We start from the raw sequence: 23,768 nt of genomic DNA on the forward strand, positions 1-23,768 counted from the left end.
AGCAAAGCTCGGGGACTAGCCAGCCCGAGCTCCAGGCAGATTGATGGGTGCCGCCGAGTTGTGGTAGGGTCGCCTGATTGGCTGAAGGGAGCCAGCAAGCCTGCGGGTAAGCTTGGCAGCAGGTCACTGGCTGCCCACAGCTACAATCACCCTGAGGCCTGCCTTGTCCCCCCAGTCCTGTTCCTACCCTGCTCACTCCCAACTCTGGCTCTGACCCTTGACTCTGGTTCCTGGCACCCGACTCCTGCTCCAACCGCTAGGCCTGAGCAGCCATTCGTCACTGCCGCATCTTGCAGATAAACAGGGGAAGAAGAGGGAATAGCTCAGCCCTTGCGCATTAAAACCTGCATCAGAATGCAACCCAGACCCAGTATTATCCGAATACCCAGTGGAGCTTTAACCACAGTACTGATTCTAGTGCCGGGTGGTAAGCTGTGAATGAAAGGGTGAGCTAAGAACTCCACGCATTAGCCATCTATAGGATTTTTATCTTACGGAGAGAGATGGCTGGAGCCAACAAAACCAGTTCTATATTGTTATTAATAACTTGTACCGAAGTAGCACTGAGAAGCCCATGTCACGGACCAGGATCCCGTTGTGCTGGGCGCTGTACAAACACAGAACAAAAATACAGTCCCTGCCCCAAAGAGCTTTCCATTGAAGTCAGACCTGGAGATCATCATTTGGGGTTTCAAACCAAGGAGCTGGTCCCGTAATGCCTCATTTTATACCTATAACTCATCCCAATGGCCCCAGCTGGGCTAATCACATGTGTAAAGTTTATCATGTCTAAGAGTTTGGAGGATCAAGGCCCAACTAACACTTACAGTGGATTTAAAAACCCTTGAATGGATCACTGCTCTGGCCCCGATGTCAGTTCTATATCCCATCCTCTGAGAAGAGGCGACCCCCAACATCGATAACTGCATTGTAAGAGAAGGAATCGAAGGGAAGACGTGTGTTCTTGGAGAGGCTGGTAGAGGAGTGTTTTTTTAATGTCCTCACAGATATTATAATAGAGGCCGATAGGCAGGACAAACCCCAGCCTTGAACCCAGAAATAGCTTGCTACGGCTCACTAAGTACATTGTTTCTGCACCCAGGCACCCTCTATCTTTTCCCCTCCTGGGGGCTTGATATTTGCTACTACAGCCGATAGGGACCTGGTTTTGAGGCTCATCATAATGTTCAGGTTTTGTTGCTAATCTGAGCAATACCTGCGTACATGTCACCTGGATACTGATAAGGAAGTAATGAAAACGAGGCCAGTAAATTCCAGGTGCAAGATGGGCCAAATCCAATCCAGGTGTAAACCCATGGTGTTGGTGGAGTTATATCAGGGACAGGGCTGGCCCCTTGGGTTTATTTGCTAAACGAAAGACTCTGCACAAACAATGGTTTGATTGATAAGAGGAATTCCTGTTAAGCCTTCCCCTCTCGCTCACTTAACAGGAATTCCTCTTACCAATCAAACCACTGTTTGTGCAGAGTCTTCCTCTAGCAGATAAACAAAGTGCCCAGATAAACAGTGCCCAGAGTCAGCAAAAGTGGCTTGGGTATGAGGGCAGGGCAATAAATAGGGAAGCTTAGGAAGTTGACAAGAATATCTCCTCTCCTTTTATCAACACCTCACCCAGGGGTCCCATCTGCTCAGGGTGGCTTCACATAGGAGATTAACTAGGCCCTGTCTGGTTTAGGACAGAGGGTCAAATTCTGCTTTCAGTTCCTGAAGTTAGGCATCTTCCATGAATGGAATCACTGGAAATCAAGGATCTCACCAGCTAAAGCACCATTTCCCATCACACTCCCGGACACTTCTCCTCCACAGCCCTCTGCCTCCAGCTGCCTGCCTGCAACCATCCTCGGCAACACGCCCCTCTGCTTCTAAGGCGCACCCACATTCAGTGGCAACCTCAGATTTCTTAAACATAGGAAGAGACTTTTGAAATAGACGCAGGGATATTGAAAAGACATCTGCCGCTTGCTGAGGTTGTTGCCGAGGTTCTGTGGATGAATGCGAGTGGGAGGAGCTGGATGTGTGGGTGCTCAGAATCACATGAATATTTCGTGTTTATGAGCTGGCGTACATTTTCTAACGCCCTAGTGTCCACTGGGTCCAGGAATATTCCTGCCAGTAACTTCTTTTCTGAGGCTGTTAGCAGAAAGGAAACACACAAAGAGGCACAAACACATTGAAATCGGTCTATCTGAAAATTCAGATAATATTTGTGGAAAATTTGCTGTGATATTTGCCCAGTTCTGGTCATAGTGCAACATTTCATGTCAACAGTGGCTGCACTTCTGCCTCTTCACACAAATGGGCACCATACAATCACATTGAATGAATCATATTTTTTTACAATTATTCATAGATTCACAGATTCCAAGGTCTGAAGGAACCACTATGATCATCTAGTCTGGCCCCCTGGGTCACACAGGCCAGAGAACGGCCCCAGGATTATTCCCTTTGAACTGGAGGAGATCTTGTAAAAACATTCCACAGTTGGCCTAATTGGGTGATAAATTCTTCAGGTCCGGAATGCTTTGGTGATGCCTCTTGTCTGGATTTTACGTTTTAAAACCTGGGACAGGCAGACGGATCCGTATCCAGCTGGGAAAAACCACTGATCAGTTAAAGAACAATTTCCCCCTTGTTGTAAACACAAACAAATCCCCTGGCGCTGACAAACTCCGTGGAGAGAATTCCATATGGAGCAAGGCCTTTGCTGCTGTCGTCTGGAGCAGCCCTCAGTGCCCCTATACACCAGGCTGCCTCCCGCTCTTCCTCTTCCCTCCTTACAGCCTTTTTCACAGTGCCTCCAAGAGCCGCCCGGAAGATCCGGCTGTTACAATTCTAAAAATGCATGAATCAGAAAATAAACCAGAGCTGAGGTTATGAGTGGCCTTAGCCGTCAGCAGCCTTACTTTATGCACCCGCCATCTCCAGCCTCCAGCCTTTGTCATTCTCAACATAAGGGCTTCATGTGGACATCTGCATGGCGCTCGCTGCTGGACTGGGGCCACAGAGTAAGTTAGTTTCGTAGGGAAGGGAGTGTGACTTCACATCTCTCTGGAGAGTCCTACACAAACCTATTAGGTCCCAGAGGACTGGGGAGGGGCAGACGTGGTACCTGTCTTTAAAAAAGAGAACAAAGGGGACCTGGGGAAATACAGTCCAGTCAGCCTAACTTCGATACCTGGAAAGATACTGGAACAAATTAAGCCATCGGTTTGTAAGCACTGGGAGGATAGCAGAGTAATAAGGAGCAGCCAGCATGGATTTGTCAGGAACAAGTCATGCCAAACCAACCTAATTTCCTCCTTTGACAGGGCTACTGGCCTAGTGGACGGGGGAAGCTGTCGGCATGATGTATCTTGATTTTAGTCAGGCTTTTGACACAGTCCCACATGACATGCCGTATCCTGGCCTCTGAAGTATCCCTTTGAGCCTGGACACAGGATTGCAAGATTTCACTTCTGACTCCTCCCCGAGGGACCTCTTTCTTGGCCGCAATGGTGTCTTCTGAGGCAGGGCCCTCTGCCAGGTCATATAACAGTTCACTCCCCTTCCAGAGTGCTCAGAGTCTCAGTCGAGGCGCACAAAAGGTCCGTCACCCCTCCTGGGGCACTTTTCCCTGCTCTTGTGAGCTCTGATGCTCCAGGCTTTTCCTGCTGGGGGTCCAAATACCACATCCCCTGGTCTTCTGCCCCTCCCTGGCTTCTCTTCTATTCCCTTCTCCTTGTAGGCCCTGGCTCAGGGCTCCCCCGCAGGAGCATATTCTACTCCCTGGGGGTCTCTTTCTCCTGTTGCTAGCTCTAACTCGGGACTGCCCCTGACAGGAGCCTAATCTGCTCCCTGGGGGTGCCTCAGCCGGACTTTGTCAGTCTCTTCCCAGCGGGGGGCTCCCCTCCCTCCCCTGGGCTCCTGACTCTATTGAAGTCCTGCTCACCCTGCTTCCCACCACAGCTGGGGCCAGTCTTTCTAACCAAGCCCCATTACACCCAGCTGGGGTCACTAATTAGCCCTTGTGTTGCCAGCTCATCAGTGAGGATGAGCGATAGCTGCTAAGCCATAGGCAAAGCTGAGCCCAGCTTGCCTCAGAGGGCCAGCCAGTGATACATGCTCGCCAGCAAACTGGGGAGATGTGCTATAAGGTGGGTGTAGAACTGGTCGAAAGACCGCACTCAAAGAGGAGTTATCAATGGTTTGCTGTCCAACTGGACAGGTATAGCTAGTGCGGTTGTACAGGGGGCTGTCCCGGGTCCAGTACTATTCACCATTTTCATTACTGACTTGGATAGTGGAGTGGAGAGGATGCTTATGACATTTGCAGATGACACCAACGTGTGCGTGGTTGCAAGCACTTTGGAGAACAGGAGTAGAATTCAAAATGCCCTTTGCAAATTGGAGAATTGGTCTGAAATAAGATGAAGTTCAATAAAGACAAGTGCAAAGTACTTCAGGTAGGAAGGAAAAATCAAACGCAGAGCTAGAAAATGGGGAATAACTGGCTTGGCGGCAATACTGCTAGAAAGGATCTGGGGGTTAGGGTGGATCACAAATTGAAGATGAGCCACCAATATGATGCAGTTGCGAAAAAGGCTAATATCCTTCTGGGGCGTATTAACAGGAGTGTGGTAAGTAAGACACCGTAGGTAATTGTCCTGCACTACTCAGCACTGGTGAGGCCTCAGCTGGAGTCCTGTGTTCAGTTGTGGGCACCAGGCTTTAGGAAAGATGTGGACAGATTGGAGACAGTCCAGAGGACAGCAACAGAAATGATCAAAGGTTTAGAAAACCTGATCTATGGGGAAAGGTTCAAAAGATTAAAAAACCGAGGTAAGTTTGTTTAGTCTTGAGAAAAGAAGACTGAAGTGAGGAGATCTGGGAACAGTCTTCAAATCTGTTTAGGCCTCTTCCAAAGAGCTCAGTGATCAGTGTCCTCCATGGCCACTGAAGGCAGGACAAGAAGCAATGGGCTTAATGTGAGGCAAGGGAACTTGAGGTTAGATATTTCGAAAAACTTTTTCTAACTCAAAGGAGAGTTAAGCTCTGGAATAGGCTTCCAAGGGAGTTTGTGGAATCCCTATCATTAGAGGTTTTTAAGCACAGGCTGGACAAATACCTTTCAGGGATGATCTAAGTTAACCTGGTCCTGCCTCAGCACAGGGGACTGGACCTGGTGACCTCTTGAGGTCCCTTCCAGCCCTACGGTTCTATGATTCTAGGGCCCTTTTGCAATGGAGAGCAGATACACCCCGCTGGGTTTTATAAGGGTTAATGAATGTTTCTGAAGCACTTTGATATCTCAGCCAAAAATAACTAGAGAAGAGCAGAGTAAAACATTACTAAGAGGTGCTTATGAATCAAGGCAGTTGTAATTAATTGAACGCAGAAGAGTAGATGCCAAAATCAATTAGAAAAAGTGTTTGCGTTACAGTAGCTTGAGCCAAAATAGGAACAGCCAAGGGTAGCAATACTGCTGTCAAAGGAAGATTCCCCTCCAAACGTCCTTGTTAATTTACCCTGGGACACACAGCTCTTTAAGGTAGTGAGTACTTAAGTATTTACAGAGTGTTTATCATGCAAATGAAATGAGATTCCAACAGAACAATGTAAACCCCGGATATTTACAGTACACTAGTTAAATGTCAGTGCAAACTAATTGGCTATGAGCAAGGATTAATTTCTGAGGCAGTGTCTCTGGAGAGGCCAGGTACTTCAAATACAATTAGGCCTGAATTAGAAAGGGAATTAGGAGTGATCCATGTTTTTGACACGAAGAACTGAACATTCATAGGTGCTGGACCTAGCAGTGCTGGGGGCTTGAAGTGGTTCCATTATATGCAGGGTGCCCACATATCTATTCAGGGGACACCATCACAGGGCCTAATAACATCAGCCACACTATCAGAGGCTCGTTCACCTGCACACCCACCAATGTGATATATGCCATCATGTGCCAGCAATGCCCCTCTGCCATGTACATTGGTCAAACTGGACAGTCTCTACGTAAAAGAATAAATGGACACAAATCAGATGTCAAGAATTATAACATTCATAAACCAGTCGGAGAACACTTCAATCTCTCTGGTCACGCAATCACAGACATGAAGGTCGCTATCTTAAAACAAAAAAACTTCAAATCCAGACTCCAGCGAGAAACTGCTGAATTGGAATTCATTTGCAAATTGGATACTATTAATTTAGGCTTAAATAGAGACTGGGAGTGGCTAAGTCATTATGCAAGGTAGCCTGTTTCCTCTTGTTTTTTCCTACCCCCCCTCCCCCAGATGTTCTGGTTTAACTTGGATTTAAACTTGGAGAGTGGTCAGTTTAGATGAGCTATTACCAGCAGGAGAGTGAGTTTGTGTGTGTATGGGGGTGGAGGGGATGTGAGAAAACCTGGATCTATGCAGGAAATAGCCCGACTTGATTATGTAAAGAGTTGTCACTTTGGATGGGCTAGCACCAGCAGGAGAGTGAATTTGTGTGGGGGGTGGAGGGTGAGAAAACCTGGATTTGTGCTGGAAATGGCCCACCTGTTGATCACTTTAGATAAGCTATTACCAGCAGGACAGTGGGGTGGGAGGAGGTATTGTTTCATATTCTCTGTGTGTATATAAAGTCTGCTGCAGTTTCCACGGTATACATCTGATGAAGTGAGCTGTAGCTCACGAAAGCTCATGCTCAAATAAATTGGTTAGTCTCTAAGGTGCCACAAGTACTCCTTTTCTTTTTATAAATTTACTGCTGAGCCTTTGCAAGGAAATGATAGTCTGCCAGGTTGAACAAAAGAGCATATATATGTCAGATGGCAGGAGCATGGCTAGTGGGATTGTGTTTCTGTTTGCTGTGGATATAGGCTGTTCTCATTTTTTAAGGAAAAATTACTCACCCTCTTCACATTCAATAGGAGAAATGGAAAAGAAAATTGTTTCTAAGATTTCCTGGTGTCAGAAGTTGGCTCTCTGTGTTTGGAGTGCCCAGGTCAGGCAATGACAGTGGAATAACTTGCCTTAGTATCCCGCTGCAGAACTATTTTGTCTCATTGTGATATTCAGCACATGGTGGGGTGAATTTCTTTGCTTACTCCCAGAACTGATATACCAGCTGAACTTGAAACCATGAGCAAACACTAACCCAGGAACCTATCCCTGCAACAAACCCCGTTGCCAACTCTGTCCACATATCTATTCAAGGGACATCATCATAGGACCTAACCACATCAGCCACACCATCAGGGGCTCATTCACCTGCACATCTACCAGTGTGATATATGCCATCATGTGCCAGCAATGCCCCTCTGCCATGTACATTGGCAAAACCAGACAGTCTCTATGCAAAAGAATAAATGGACACAAATCAGACATCAAGAATTGTAACATTCAAAAACCAGTAGGAGATCACTTCAGTCTCCCGGGGTACTCAATAACAGACTTAAAAGTGGCCATTCTTCAACAAAAAAACTTCAAAAACAGACTTCAGTGAGAAACTGCAGAACTGGAAGTCATTTGCAAACTTGACACCATCAAATTAGGCCTGAATAAAGACTGGGAATGACTGGGTCACTAAAAAAAAGTAATTTTCCCTCTGCTGATACTCACCCCTTCTTGTCAACTGTTGGGAATAGGCTACATCCATCCTCTTTGAATTGGCCTCGTTAGCACTGACCCCCCACTTGGTAAGGTAACTCCCATCTTTTCATGTGCTGTAATATCTATTACATCTAATATCTATCTACCTGCCTGCTCTATTTTTCACTCCATTCATCTGATGAAGTGGGTTATAGCCCACGAAAGCTTATGCTCAAATAAATTGGTTAGTCTCTAAGGTGCCACAAGTACTCCTTTTCAGTTTGGTGTAATGGCTCTCAGCACCCGCAGTATAAAAATTGTTCCAGCCCCCCGCTGAACATATGAGCTTCAGGTGTCAATTTATTTTATTGTTGAAATTGATACAATGGCAGTTATCACAAAGCCTCTGGTTTGAAGTGCAGTCGGCCAAATTCTCTGCTGATGCAAACTGGTACAGCTCGGTTCAATGGAACTGACTTCAGTGGAGCTGCACCAGTCGACACTGGCGGAGAACTTCATCCAATATACGGAGCATGGAGTGCTGACAAGTATAAGCCTCATCAGAATCCCCTGTCCCAAGCTACAGCTCAGCACATCACACACAATCACCTCCATGGTCCAGTGCCTGGGGCCCTGTAGGCAAACAGACTTGGGCTCTAATGCACTGTGGTGAGCTGCTGCGCTAAGGACCTGCCTCTGAGGACATCCTGTTCTCCAGCCCCCCAGGATGGTTAGCAAGAGCATCCTAGCTGTGAGAGCAAACAGGGAGAGAAGCACCCCTTTGATGTCAGTGGGAGTCAAGAATGCTCAGCAGCCTGAAAGCTTGGGACTTGAGGTATCCAGGGTGCTATAGGTCAATCTCAGCATTCGGGGGAGGGCAGCTGTAACCTGCTCCATCAGACTAGCACTGCGCATTAAGCAGGCAGCCGCAGTGTGCACTCGCGGAAGGGTCTGAGTGGTCTTCAAGCGTAGGTTCAAATAGCGCTCCGTGAAGTAATCCAGCCTGGGGCTTACAAAGGCCCAGAGGTCTGTGGCAAGGTCCAGATCAGAGAAGAACGGCCACAAACCTCTGGCCAAATGAAGATGATGAAATCTGCTTCTGGCTGTCCCCGGGAATCCACATGGAGCTGGAATTATGCAGCATGAGGCAGGCCAGTTTGCAAAATGGGGAGGAAAGCGTTCATCCCACCGCATGTGTCCACCTGCTGGGTGCTGAACCACTCCATTGCCTAGTGGGCATGAGGAATGATCTTGGTGCAGCTGGGTAGAAATGCCTGTCCAGTTCCTCCTATGCCCAAAGGCCCACCACAATCTACATCTAGCTGTAGCAGTCGACAGCTCTCAGGAACTTGAATGACAACAGTCAGGGGGTGAAATTCCATCCTGTGCAGAGAGCCCGCACACGCTCCATTCACCACAGACGTCTCGATGAAGCATTAGTTTGCAGGGTTACAGCTAAGCTAAACTATCAGCCTTATTAGCTCAAAGCCAGTAGCAGACTCATAAATGTCTGGACATTGTCTAGCCTCTACGGGGGGACAAGGAACCACACTGCATTAGTGCGGGTGACATGTAGGCCATCTGCTGGCCTGTGCCCAGGAGTCAATTTAACCCATGTTCAGTAGGGTCCAGTTATGCCACCTTTACCCTCTGCAAGCTGCATCACTGAAATCACTGGGCCAAATCCCAAACTAGTGTAAATCAGCTGAATTCCATTGACCTCAGTGGGGCGATGCCAATTGACATCAGCTGAGGATCTAGCCGAAGGACTTTTCTGTTTTGCTGTCCTTGGAAAATCTGTCATTCGACTGCTTCGTGTTCGGATGCCTGTCTCGCTTCACGCAGAGTGCTGTTCAGATGTGTCTGGCACGTGGGTAGCTCAGTGCCATATTAGCCCAGCATCTGTAAAAAGTGTGCACCTCTGCTCTCCCATGCAGATCTGTCCAAGAGAGAGCACAGTGCAGTCATTGTACAGAGGAATCATAGAATCATAGAATATCATGGTTGGAAGGGACCCCAGAAGGTCATCTAGTCCAACCCCCTGCTCGAAGCAGGACCAATTCCAGTTAAATCATCCCAGCCAGGGCTTTGTCAAGCCTGACCTTAAAAACCTCTAAGGAAGGAGACTCTACCACCTCCCTAGGTAACGCATTCCAGTGTTTCACCACCCTCTTAGTGAAAAAGTTTTTCCTAATATCCAACCTAAACCTCCCCCACTGCAACTTGAGACCATTACTCCTCGTTCTGTCATCTGCTACCATTGAGAACAGTCTAGAGCCATCCTCTTTGGAACCCCCTTTCAGGTAGTTGAAAGCAGCTATCAAATCCCCCCTCATTCTTCTCTTCCGCAGACTAAACAATCCCAGTTCCCTCAGCCTCTCCTCGTAAGTCATGTGTTCCAGTCCCCTAATAATTTTTGTTGCCCTCCGCTAGACTCTCTCCAACTTTTCCACATCCTTCTTGAAGTGTGGGGCCCAAAACTGGACACAGTACTCCAGATGAGGCCTCACCAATGTCAAATAGAGGGGAACGATCACGTCCCTCGATCCGCCCAGTCGTAGTGCAAGGGTTTTGAACATTGCAGTCGGACGGGCCACGCTGTTGCCTGCCTCCAGGCTTGATTGGAATGTGTAGGCCTGTTGTATTAACTTAGAGGAAACAGATGGGCCAAAGGTTTTAACGTAATCTCGTTCCTAGTTAACATTAAACAGAGTTAAACAGCGTCCGGGGCTTGGTTTACAGAGACTTCAGCTCGCTGAGCACGGGCGCACGCACACTGTTAAGTATTTTTAAAACTTTTTATTCAAGATACAGAAAAGAAGAGAAAAGCAGTGACAGCAATTAACTGTGCAGTGCTGAAAAAGGCTTTCATTTTTGCAGTCTCCCTTGTTCCCTTTCCCTTTAGCTGTGGATAGACCCCCCCACCCATTGGTGTTTGACCGTCTCTTAGATGGAATCGAAGGTGGGGAAAAGAGAATAAATGAGTGGCACTGGATGGGCGATATTGCGGCGGCGGCTGGTAAGGCCAGTCTCAGAAGGCGAGACTCCCCTTCTTTGGCAGACTGCTCGACGGCATCGGGGCTGGCAATAACGACCATCCTGAGTGGTGGTTGGGATTCAGGTGGCGCCATCAGGAGTGGTGATATCATCTGGGTCCCTCTCTTTGTGGCCCGTTCTGGTCAGGACACCTCCCAGGATTGGACGGTGAAGGCCCACGGTCCCAGGAAATGGTGGGGGTGCCTCCCTCTGTCCTCTCCACCTGTTCTTTTTCTTTTTTTGTTCTTTACCCACAAAATTTCATTTTTTTAAGGACCCCAAAAGGGAGCCAGGTGAAATAACCCATCCCCTGATTATTTTTTCAATTAATTAAGCCTAATATCCGACCTACCAATTATGGTTCATTAACTTCCAGCTCTACATCTCTTGTTCTTAATAAGATTAATTTCAACACAGTCTTTGAATCGGGTCAACTTGGCCTTTTTGTTTAGACTAATTCACTTATTCTGTCTCCCTTTTGTACCTTTCCCCACCAGCATTGGTGATTGTAGGTTATTGTAACGTCTTATGAACGTTTACATACATTTTCGACTTGAGCTCACAATTTGGGTACATTTGTAGGCTCTATTGTCAGAACAGCCCCCCTCAGGAATTCCTTCTGTCAGCAACCCAGGACTGAACAAGCTATTTTGATGCATGGCAGATTTTGGCCATTTGTGTCACCAAAATGCAATTCTGAAGTACCAACCTGGGATCTAACTCTTTGACAGACTCGCGCAGCGTGTGCAGAAAGTGAGCTCTCGTGCAGCACGTCTTCCTGACTACTCAGGAAACACTCAGCATACATCACAGTAATAAATTGAGACTGACATGGGAAGTCCATTTTCTTTCCATTTTAGAAACACATCTAGACTCAGAGTATTATTTGTTTCCCCCCAGGGAAGTGAAGGAGATTTGTGAGGCAGCAAACAGAAGTTTTTGCTTGTCACAAACCTAATCTGAAAACCCGAGTGCATTATGAAATGTTCTGACATGTGCTACAGCCAAAAGGCCTAACGCTCTTCTCCCTCAGCCACATCTCCTGTACACATGGCCAGCGGTTAGAAGAACTTGGCAGGTATCCCTCTTCAGTGTTTTCCATTCCCCTGCAAAGCAGGATACAAGAGGAGGGGTATTTGCATCTTTCATCTGATCGTTAATTGTGCAAATGTGTCAGATTAATTGCCACCGGAAGTACTGGGAGGAGCACAGGCAGGGTCCCCAGTATAAACACAGGTGCTGGCCATGTACTGCTCTACAGGAGAATTTATTAAGTATCGCGCAGTTTAAGACTTGATCTTGAATAGACAGCCATCCCCCCCATGAAGCTGACAGTTGTCTTCACACTTGTCACCCTGGCGCTTTGCTGCTACTCAGGTGAGTGAGCTGTGGGCTGTGGAACACTGTGCGTATGGAACCTCTGCAACCGAAGATGCCTTGGTTGAAAACTGCAATTCTTCCTGCTACGGAAAAATTCACTTAGTGTCTGATCCCCTTCCCTTTGATGTTAATGGAAAGACTCCTGAACCCAATGGGATCTGGACCAGTCCCTCAGTCAGAATCTGTACGATAAATAAGGATGCTGGTTATAAAGCAGCATTTAAGACAACTGGCAAATATTTCAGTATAGTCAGTGATCTGAACAGAGCAGCCTTGTAATCTCTGCAGGCTGCCATCTTTATGGTAACTTGCAAGAGTCACATCAGAGCCCCAGCTAGGTTTTCAAGAGGGCATAAGGGAGTTAAATACCCAAATGCCGTTGGGGTTGGGCTCCTCTGAAAATCTCTATAAGTGTGTATACCTTAAGCAAAAAAACCTGTAGAACTTAATTAAAAATACTGTGTAAATCTGCTGCAGTCTGTGGCTCTGGGAGCAGCTTGGACCTTCCTGTCATGATGCATGTCAACAGCATGGCATCTTTTTGAGTCATTATTTCATATGTAAATGGATCAGGCCCATTTCTGCTCACATGTGCAGTGGAGTTACTCCAGTTTTACACAGGTGTAAGTCAGAGCCGGATCTGGTGCATTATGTTTAAAATAAATAACCATCCATCATACAGTCATGGTTTACACTGAGCTAGGTGAGTGGAAATAATTTGATTTTGCAGAATAGTTTACCTATCAAGGTTTGCAAAATTAAATACTTGGCAAAAGATTTTAACTTGCAGTTTGTGTCTAGACAACAGTTATAAAATTCTTACTGAAAGTCCTAACGTTAGGAAAAGATCACTTTAAAAAGGAAGTCACAAACTTTAATTTTTTGTTTATTTCTCAAAAAATTTTAGAATTTTAAATCACAGTGCGCCCAGGTGGAGGAGTGATCTGTTTGGTGAGGAGGCCGTGCAGTCCCAGCGTATCCTTACCCTGAGGGAAAGGTCCATGACCTGGGAGCAGATTGCTGCTTTCATCCATGTTATTCAATAAATTCTTTTATAACTTTGGCCATTGCCCATGTAATGCTCTTCCCCTTCCTAACACTGAGAAACAGCCCCGAATGCTTTAGCAACAAGGACATTCAAAATGTTTGTTCATCTTCCTGTTGAGTTTGTTTGATGATTTCGTCTTGCAGCTTCTGCTGTCCTGAGCGTGGCTGGCAGTCTTGTGTCAAACCTTGTGCCAAATGTGATGCCAAACCGGGTTCCCGTTCCTTTCAGCGTCCTCACTGATCTGGTTGGAGGGGTACAGGGCTGTGTGAACCAGCTCACCCCCAAAGCGCTATCTGCTCTTCATAGGGTGCTGGTAAGTCCACCTTCTTTTTCTCCCATTCTCAAATTAAGTTCAATATATCAATCTCCAACTAACCTGGATTTTTTATTAATTAACATTGAATGGAAATGCTACAGGGAAAAAAATGACCCAAACTAATACCAGTTTGAATATAAGGAGTGAATGGGGCCAAAAGTTAGAACGCATCCAAGAAACACCAAACTCAGAAGGCTTTTCCAATATCTGGGTGCCCAGGTTTAATTTGCACCATGGCATTTGAAAGAGTACACAGACCGTATGTGTATTGCCTCCTATGGCGAGGAGATTACCGGTGCTTTGAGTCTGACTTTATACCCAGGGGATATTCCAGGACACTAATATGTTGTATGTGAAGGTTTCTCTGTCCTGTATTTGAAAGAAAGATATATACATCTAGATGATATTTTTATTGTTAATTGCTTACTCTATTGGTTTTTTTTTTGCTACCGAATGAGAATTAGACCAAAGGGCCCTCGTATCTGAGCAGCTTTGATCCCTATGCACCTTCTCGGTACATGACATCCCCAATTCAGGCGGAGAGTCACTGACAGGGGCTCCAGGAGAAGCCACGGAGAGGAGCTAGGACTGCAGCGATGAGCTGCCAAAAGCTGAAGAACCGGCTCCTTCACGCTGCCGCCGAAGTGCCACCGAAAACCCGGAGTGCCGCCGGGTGAGTAAAAATGAAAAAGGGACTCTCAGGGGAGCCTCCCCAGCCAAGAGCTCAGGCGGGCCAGACAGGACGGTCCCACGGGCTGGAGTTTGCCCACCCCTTTAGCAACCGGTTCTAAACCGGCTTCAAAATTTAACAAGTGGTTCACATAAACCGGTGCGAACTGGCTCCAGCTCACCACTGGCTAGGAGAGACCCTCATTGCTGAGCTCCGACAAGAGCTTTTTATGTACCTTTCAGCAACAAACGTAAATGAACGAAATGTTACAAAATGCTGCCCCTTTTCCTAGCTGTGCTGCTGGGACAGGTCCAAACCTCTCCTGAGCTCATAGCCCATCATGCAATAGCCCCTGCCTAGCCCACAGACTTGCTCCCCATTTGCATTTTCCTGGGCAATGTGCAGCTGAGGGCAAAACGTTAGAACTGGGGAGATCCACAGAACAACCAAGCCCAGAGAAGCAACATGCCACCAATTGGCATGGCCCCTGCAACAGGGCACTGCTTCTCTCTAGCCTGCAAAGGACATACTGCCATGCCCACAGTCTCTCTTGGGTATTTGACTGTCCCATACATAACCTAACCAAAGAAGAGCAGTTCGTCAGCTCCCCTGGGCTACTTTTCCTTTCAGACTCTCACTCCCTGACCCTGGGGACTCGGGCAGTCCTACTGCCTGCAGCTTCCTAACTCTGACTGACCAGGTCTCCCTCCTCCCTAGGTCAGGGGCCCCCTTATAAGCCCTAATCAGGGTCCTCTGATGCAGCATAGGTGCCCTGGCCCTGCTTCCTCTTAAAGGGCCAGCATCAGCCTGCAATAACCCCATGCCCCAGAACATGACAGGCATTTAATTCAAGCTCCTGGGACAGGACAAAGTCTCTTCTTATCTCCCACTCATTGTGCATTATTCCCGGCCTAGCCGCGGACTCGGTCCCTTAACTGCACGTTCCTGGGTAATGTACAACTGTGGTAGAAATATCACAAACTGGGGAGATCCAGAGAACAACGGAGCCCAGAGAAGCAGCGTGACTCCAGTGCGAGTGGCCCTGCTGCCCAAAATCTGGCAGCCGTTTATTGCAGCTCTAAGTTGTTTCTTACTGGTCTTGTGCAATGTAACCCCTGGCCAGGAGCTCAGCTCTGCATTCACTGCTCTTGCTCTGTCTTTTAGGGGATACTGAACGTCCTGGGGTAAGGATTCCTGCAGAGCCAGGTGAGGATCTCGGAGGGATGAATACCGGACGCTCCCCTCTTCTTCCTCTCTGATTTGAGCTTTTCTCCTATCTCTGCATGCAGCCCAAGCTCCCGGTGCTCTCACCCCACCCCTCCAGTGAGATCTCGAATCGTTCTAATCATTTGTTTCAATAAACTAACTGCAATGCACTCCCTCCTTCGTCTGCTTTGCTCAGAGTAACACAGAGGATGCGGCTGGTTTCGTCTGAGGTGTGGTCAAGGTAAGAGCTGGAGGTTTTGCCATTGTTGTGAGTTCCTGGCATGCTCGGGGTGAGGTGGGTGTAAAATGCCCAGTGATCTCGCTGTGAAGTGGCCGGTATGGGTGTAACATTCATTCCTCCAATCCCCTTTCCCCAGAGAAAACTGACTCAGGCTGGTTCCCTGATGGAAATATGGTGCACCTCAGTGATTAACCCTTTAGCTAGTGGACTACAACATAAGTGTGTTGGTGTGTGCTACAGGACTTGGAGTGAGGTTTTCCTCCTTCTTTGTTCACAGTTTCCAGCCCAGAAAGAAATCTCTCTCACCCTGATTTGCCAAACCACATGGGATGGCTTCCCTGTTGTACTGGGCTCACCAAGAGAAAGATCAATTCTCCCTCTCGGGTCCCTGCCCCGTTGATTTAAAGTGTCAGTATTATCAAGATCCAGCAGATAACTCTCTTTAGGCACAGAGAAATCAGTAACATTCCTGGTGTCATTGCATCTCAGAGGTACGGAAAAGGCCTTGACCACAAATGGAAGTGGAAACCAGCATTAAATACACCTACAGATACCATGGAAGGGTCTCTGGGGCCCATCAGCTTCAGCTCCCTGCCCATCAGTTGCAGAGTGTGCATAGTGAAGCCCTAACTACCATGCTCTTCCTGGTTCCTGGTGTAAATGAGCATCATCTTTCATGAGAGCCCCAGGCAGGGTCTGCGGGGGTCCCTGTTGGTGCCCTCTGCATTCAGGGCTTTGTTCCCCAACATTTCTCAGGATTTTGCTCCAGATGGGTAGAGACTGTGCATTGGCGAGGACAAAGGTCCCTGAAGTTCCAACAGGTGCAACCAGAATCCCTTTTCACAGTCTTTAGCACTTGGATGAGCCAGGGAAACACACTCCCTTCCCTGAGCCTGTCCCCTCTGGGGAATGGTGCCAGCTCCTATGATAAACTCCCACTCCAACCACACGCCCTTTGTTCATTGCTTTGTGCTTTTATGTCTTTAGAGTAAATGTGGTTGAGATAAAACAAGTGAATCCAAAGCAGCTGATGGAGAAGGCTGGGGCCAAAAGGGTACAATCCCCAGCACATTGGTGTCAGACCGCACAAACCACGCTGGTTTAACGTATCTAGTGTGTCGACGCCATCTTGCACTCAGCTAGCAAATCACTCACTCACGTCTCTTCCTGCAAATGCATCTCAGGCCCCTTCCCGATGCATGTCACATTCGTCATGCTGAAAAGGATCCACAGGGTGGTTTCTCAGGCACAGAAAAGATTCACTTAGAGGCAGGATGAACGAGCCTGGAAACATTCGGACATCTCAAATTAAGATCAGGAGAAACGCTGAGCTACTGTCTCCTGGGAGTTTTCCAAAGCTGATGTGTAAATGGGAATCGCTCCTGGGTGTGCTTGCTGCAAGGCTATTGGAAGTGCTCGGGGTGGCGTGTCTTTCACCATCCCTCTGTCACCCCCCTGCTTTAGCACAGGATCAGTGGGGCTGTTTGCTGCAAGCAGGCGGCCCAAAAGGGGAGACACACAACCTGCCATTCTGCCTGCCTGCGAGATGGAGGGAGAGCATCGTGTGCTCACCTTGAAATTCTCATCCTCTCGGGTGGTACCAGCACTGACAGGGATTGATCTCCCACTGATTTTGGGTGCTCTGCTCCTCCCTTACATTTCAGATCCAGGATATACTTGCATACCAGTGACATGCTGAGGTTTACCCCTGTGCCCAGTGCATGCGCCGAGTGCTGTGCCTAGAATGCTCCTGTCACTGCAGTAGGGGTGGAGCAGTTTGGTGGCTGGACCACGCGAGTAACAAAAATGTGGTTTTGGGTTAAACAACAATTTTGGGTCAAAAATGAAATGGTTCCTTGTGCTGCTGTGGGGAGATTTTTCCCTTTTAAACATATTTTGTTACATAAAAGGGAAGTGAATTTTGAAATAAAAAATGATGGAGAATCCACCACATCCCTTTGTATGATGCGCCAATGGCTAATTACCCTCCCTGTCTAATATTTGCACCTTATTGCCAGTTAGAATAGGTCTAGGTTCAATTTCCAGCCACTGGATCTTGCTTAACCAGCCTCTGCAAGATTAAAGAGTTCTCTACTACCAGACATCTTCTCCCTGTCCAGGTACCCCACGCAATGAACATCCAGAGATTCCCATGAACAAAAGCCTTGGTGATCCAGGCTTTACCACTGATGTCAGAGGAAAGCACTTTTGCATTTCACAGATTCAGAAAGACCCTGATTGTGGGAAGCATTTAAGCAAATGCTTCAGTCTGTCTTTACCCAGGACAGCTCTTAAGCAAGGGGTTAAGTCCTTTCCTGAATGATGGGAATTACTCAGCACTATATGCAGGAAATGTTTAGAATTGCCAAACACAGCCAAAGTCAATGTTGTGTTAACTAGCTACAGCGGGTCAGATATTTTTACTTTTGTTTAAAATGAAAGCTGAGAGCCTCCCATAATCATGGGCTTCCAGGAGCAGGGGCTTTAAGACACTGAACCTGTAATGAATAATTCAGTGCTGAATTATTTGTCCAGTAAGTGGAGAGTTACAGTCAGAAACAATGTCTTACGATGCTTCAGGACCCTGATTCTGCGAACACCTATACATTCTTAACTTTCATGCTTTGAATAGCTCCCATGGTTTCAATGGGGCTACATCAGTGGGGCCATTCATGGCAGTAAAGTGAAATACCTGCCTGTTTGCAGGATTGGAGCCCTAGAGCTACAGAGCACTTCCTCTTCCACAAGGCATGACCCTCTTCCAACTGGGTATGGTCCAGGACTCAAGGTGTTGGCTTGAAATAGTCCTTTAGAGGGACATGCTTGCTTCAAATAGTTCTGTAATTCCACTTTCCCATTCCTTCAACTCTCCATCCCAAATGAAAAACCGACAGATTAAAATAATTCCTTCACAATAGCGCAGGCGAGCAAATTCCTTTTGTTCCGCTGTGCTGGTGGGTGAAGAAAAATGTAACAGTGACATGCTGCTCCACTGAATTAATTACATGGAGGCTGCTGAAAGTGCATGCCATCTACAAAGGCAAATTGATGCAAGCTGCGTTATTAGTCTCATTCATTTATTAGAATCCGTATGAAGTTGATGGGGAGAGGACACAGGCGAGAGAAAAATATCGATTGGGAGAGTTTGCCTTCAGAATACGCAGCCTGGGTGCTTTATGGAAGAACGGCGAGAACAATCTCCCTACATTAAAATACCCCCGGCAGCACAGAGTACCCTTGATTCATCATGGGCCTCCTTTTTTGTGATACATTATGCTGGAAATACACCAAGCAGGGGTGGGTGGAGGCAGCTTGTATTGCTGATCATTCTGTACAGTACGCATGCATCTATTTTGCTGATAAATCACGGTTCGAGCTTCATGCCCTGCTGCTACTAACATCAAACTGAACAGCAATGACATCCAGTGGCCAAGTGGGTCCTTGCAGTCTGCTTTAAACTTGCCAGGGGTCTCTCCCACCCTAAAAAACTGAAATGCTAAATAGGCGACTGCCGTTGGCCCAGGCTGGCAGAGGGGGCGTTAGCTAATGCTCGGCACAGCTACCAATGTTCTAAGCAGGGCAGGGAAGCGTGTGCATCACCCCTGCGCTCAAGGCTCTGCACAGGAGCCTCTGTTCATTTCCAGACGTCGGTGACTGCCATGGCACTGATGGTTTCAGATTCTTCTGCACTCTCATCCTCAGAGCCAGTCAGCCTCCTGCCGGTTAGACACAGGGATAGATCCTCAGCTGGGGAATCAGCGGAGCTCCCCTGAGTTCCATGGAGCTACTTCCAGTTACACTAGTGGAGAATCTGGCCCACAGTCACCGATCTCCTTTTCTGCTCCATCGATACTCATGTCCTCTTGTTTAGCCAAAGGAGCTCAGTGGCTAGCAGCGAGCTTTCTTACTGTATTCAGGGCTCTGGAAGCTACCTAGTGTATCCATTGCTTTCACTCAGAGTACTACTCCCTTGTATGGACAGTGAATTAAAAAACAAAATTCAACTACTGATTAAAACTCCAAGTAAAAAACCTAGGTACGGGCCCTGTTATTATTAATAAATACGAATAATGAAGTCATAGTGCACCCCAGTCTTTAATTTATTGGCCAGGCAGTGTAAGGGATTGTGCTAAGATCTGAAGCATCTCCCTTGTCTATCACTTGAGCTAGCTGAAGGATAAGTCGAGACGTCTACCCTCAGCACTTCCCAGGTCACTGACTTTAAGCCTCATTATTCTAAAAGGGAGAGAATTGTCATCCAACCAGCTATTATTATCACTTGCATTTTAGAACGTAAGCACTGAGCATTAGTCCAGCTGCAACGGCCCGAGGCACATATTAACACCAAAGGTAATGGAAAGCCACATGGTCTGACTTAAACCTCACACAAGCTCCAGTTGAAACTGCACGGTCCCCCTCTTCCCTCCAGACTGTCTACACGTGCGACAAAGGGTCACAGATTCAGTTAGACTTGGCAGCAGACTTTGCCATGAGACTCTCCCTCAGGCATTTGCCATCCTGCTATGCCACACGAGCAGCTGTAGATGCATACCCTGCTGCATGGGGATCGGGTACCTTGCTCTGGATACTGTGCATCTATGCTAGATGGGGGCATATTGGCCAGTTGCTAAGAGCTTTTGGAGATTATTAGGACTCTGTAGTGAGCAGGCAGGGGCCCTCACTGAGACGGACAGGGAGGGATGACCACGGACCCTTACAAGCCCTCTGTTAAAAGTCTCTCAACTGAGGAAAGGAAAATGAGTGACCCAGTAAGGACTATCCCAGGGAAGGCGGGGTGCTTCCCAGGCTCCATTTGTCAGGTCCAAAATTCTTTCCCAATCCTATTAATGGAAATTTGAGGACTAGACACTGAGGATGAACCCCCCTAGTGCCATTAGAAATCAATGGTAAAACTCCCCAGCACTTCACTGGGCTAGGCTTTCACCCCTAATGTGAACAGTCACGGGCACATGCTACCATTCACCTTTCCTCTGCTAATTTAGGGAGTGACCTTGTCACCCCTGCTCCTCTGAGCAGCACCTTACTACACGAATAAGCCCTTGGAGATTGACTCCCTCCCCTGTTAGCACTGCAGTTAGGCTGGAAGGTACATTGACTGTACCCAAAACTGCAAACTGCCCCTTTGCTCACCCACGTTTCTGAGGCATTGGATTATTTTGGTTATTTCTAGATCCACGCTGATTTTAAAATAAACTCTTCCCCCATTAAGAGAAGGAGTACTTGTGGCACTTAGAGACTAACACATTTATTTGAGCATAAGCTTTCACCGATGAAGTGAGCTGTAGCTCACGAAAGCTTATGCTCAAATAAATGTGTTAGTCTCTAAGATACCACAAGTCCTCCTTTTCGTGTTGCGGATACAGACTAACACGGCTGCTACTCTGAAATCTTCCCCCATTGGCGTCTTGCGGAGTTAGGGCTGGATCCTGGGCCATCAATGTCACTGAGAGTTTTGCCAGTGACTCAGACTAGATGATGTAATGGTCCCTTCTGGCCTAAAAACTATGACGAATCTATGAGTCAGGTTGCCTGTATTACACAGGCCAGTGAATTTAACCCAATTTCCCTCTGTACTGAGCCCATGTCTTGATTGAACCATATCTTCCAGGAAAGCATCCAGCCTTGATGTGAAGACTTCACTGTGAGCTGGAGAAACTCCGATGGGCAAGTCAAACCTCAGAGGTTGACATCACCAACTGTGACAAAGTTCCTGCTCTACCTTGGTGGGTCTTGCGCTGATTGGCGGATTTGCTCGCCTTGGAGTTTCACGGCAGCCCTCAGCTTGGCCATTTTCATGAACCCACAGTCCAGGTCAACTCCTCCTGTGTCTGACCAGGAGTTGGGAGGATTTGGGGGGAACCCGGGCCCGCCCTCTACTCCGGGTTCCAGCCCAGGGCCCTGTGGCATGCAGCTGTCTAGAGTGCCTCCTGGAACAGCTGTGTGACAGCTACAACTCCCTGGGCTACTTCCCCATGGCCTCCTCCCAACACCTTCCTTATCCTCACCACAGGACCTTCCTCCTGGTGTCTGATAATGCTTGTACACCTCAGTCCTCCGACAGTCCGCGTTCTCACTCTCAGCTCCTAGTGCCTCTTGCTCCCAACTCCTCACACGCATACCACAAACTGAAGTGAGCTCCTTTTTAAACCCAGGTGCCCTGATTAGCCTGCCTTAATTGATTCTAGCAGCTTCTTGATTGGCTGCAGGTGTTCTAATTAGCCTGTCAGTCTTAATTGTCTCCAGAAGGTTCCTGATTGTTTTAGAACCTTCCCTGTTACCTTACCCAGGGTAAAGGGACCTACTTAACCTGGGGCTAATATATCTGCCTTCTATCACTCTCCTGTAGCCATCTGGCCTGACCCTGTCACACAACGTAGTGGTCTCTTTGAGCCCCGTGTCAATTCCACCAGCAAGGTCTATGGCTGGGTCTTTAAATCAACCCTCGAGTTCACTGGAATTCACAGCGCTATCCCCGGGGCTGGTTTCACTGATGGCTGCATCGACAGCCAAAGCAAGTCACCCAGCTTTGTCAGTACTTTCCACTTTATGCATCCAATGAAGTGAGCTGTAGCTCACGAAAGCTTATGCTCAGATAAATTGGTTAGTCTCTGAGGGGCCACAAGTACTCCTTTTCTTTTAGCTTTCTCAAAGTGACTCCAACCGTCCATTGGGATGTGCTGAGACTACAATGGGACCTTCTTTTCTTGTTCAAAAGAACTCCCCTCTGCAGAGCACCACCCTGTACAACCGGGATGGCAATCTGTTCAATGCGAGCAATTTGTGACTTCCACTGAACTTCTCTAGCAGGGCAGTTGGCAACAGACTCTCCTGGTAAAGCGGTGTGCTGTAGGATGCTCGAGACAATACACTCTGTTGTACACAGGACATTTTTATCACTGAAAGTGAAATTGACCAGAACCTTGTAGGTGGGCATCCGGCCAGCCAAAAATTCTGTTCCAGTTTATGACGAAAATGATTTAAAAGACATGAATTTTTGCAGGAAGAGATTTCTACTTTCTGGCTGGGTCTAGTCACAGCAGGTACCAGCACAGTACGCTCATTCCCACCCTTGTCAGAACCTATGGCCTTTATTATGCAGGAGGTCAGACTGGATCAGTGGTTTTAAACCTGTGGTCCGTGGACCCTGGGGGTCCTCAAACTATGTTTAAGGGGTCCACGAAAGCTTTTTGTTACCATAGAAATGGTTTTCAACCTATGGTCCACGGACTCCTGGGGGTTCGCAGATTATGTTTAAGATTTCCAAAGGAGTCCGCACCTCCGTTTGAAATTTTGTAGGGGTCTGCAAATGAAAAAAGTTTGAAAACCACTAGACTAGATGATCACAATGGTCCATTATGGTTTTAAAATCTGTGACTCTATGAAGTAACCATAGTGAATTTAAGAGGCAAGAAACAATCAAGAGGGAAGTAGCCACGGCTGTAAAGGCAGCTCAAGTAGTGAAAATAAACTGTGTCTGAAGGTCCCAAATGTCTTGGGCCCAACTGCTACCCCATTTTGTTTCTGAACCGTTAAGCAGGAAAACTAAGCACAATGCAAATAGTTCTGAATGGGACTGCAGATGGCTCAGCAGAAAAAGGAGTTCATTTTATTACTAATTTATAAGTAGGGCAGTATCTCGAGTGCTGCTACAACCAGCAGATGGCAGAGCAAGTCAGTAGGAGACAGCATCAGGAGAACCGTCTGCGCAAAAAGCATTCAGCCACCACTGCAACAGTCTGCAAAGCAGATTGCTGAAGAGAAGATTTCAGATCTGAATGTCTGTCCATGCCTCAAACTACTTACAGAGCCAGCTGAAACCTGGGGAAACAACTGCATAGAAAATTTCCAAATACTGACGTTGATTTTGCTTCACTGGGTTCGGAATAGACTATTTTCACATTTGGGGAATTTCCCTAATCTTTTAGTGGGGCAAGCTGGGTGAGGTAATATCTCTTATTGGACCAGTTTCCGTTGTGGAAAGAGACAAGCTTTCAAGTTAGCCTGAGCTCCAAAGAATTTCAAAAGCTTGTCTCTGGCACCTGCAGAAGGTGGTCCAATAAACGATATTACCTCACCCACCTCGTCCCTGTAATATAGTGGGACCAACATGGCTTCCGCAACACAGCAAGCAATCAAAATCTTTTAACATTTTTATCAAAATAGTTGTTGACCAAAAACCCTGGCTTCTCAGAAATGAAACAGCTTTTGACAGTGATTTTGAAAATGCTGTCTGTCGCAGTTACCAGGAAAAATGTCACTAAAAATCCAGTGAA

At 47.3% G+C, this 23,768-nt stretch overlaps 1 protein-coding gene and 1 long non-coding RNA gene across 2 annotated transcripts in view; one reads left to right on the top strand and one right to left on the bottom strand.

Moving 5' to 3' along the window:
* The window catches only part of LOC125641542 (uncharacterized), a 92,744-nt gene that overhangs the window by 42,518 nt on the left and 26,458 nt on the right, over positions 1 to 23,768 (bottom strand). The window lies entirely within an intron of this gene.
* Positions 11,936 to 13,480, top strand: SCGB3A2 (secretoglobin family 3A member 2). Its single transcript, XM_075131179.1, has 2 exons — positions 11,936 to 11,990; positions 13,185 to 13,480. Exons 1-2 carry the CDS (start codon positions 11,936 to 11,938, stop codon positions 13,478 to 13,480), a joined length of 351 nt encoding a protein of 116 aa, XP_074987280.1.

This window comes from Caretta caretta, chromosome 8 (genome assembly GCF_965140235.1).
Source record: "Caretta caretta isolate rCarCar2 chromosome 8, rCarCar1.hap1, whole genome shotgun sequence".
In the NCBI taxonomy this organism is placed as follows: domain Eukaryota; kingdom Metazoa; phylum Chordata; order Testudines; family Cheloniidae; genus Caretta; species Caretta caretta.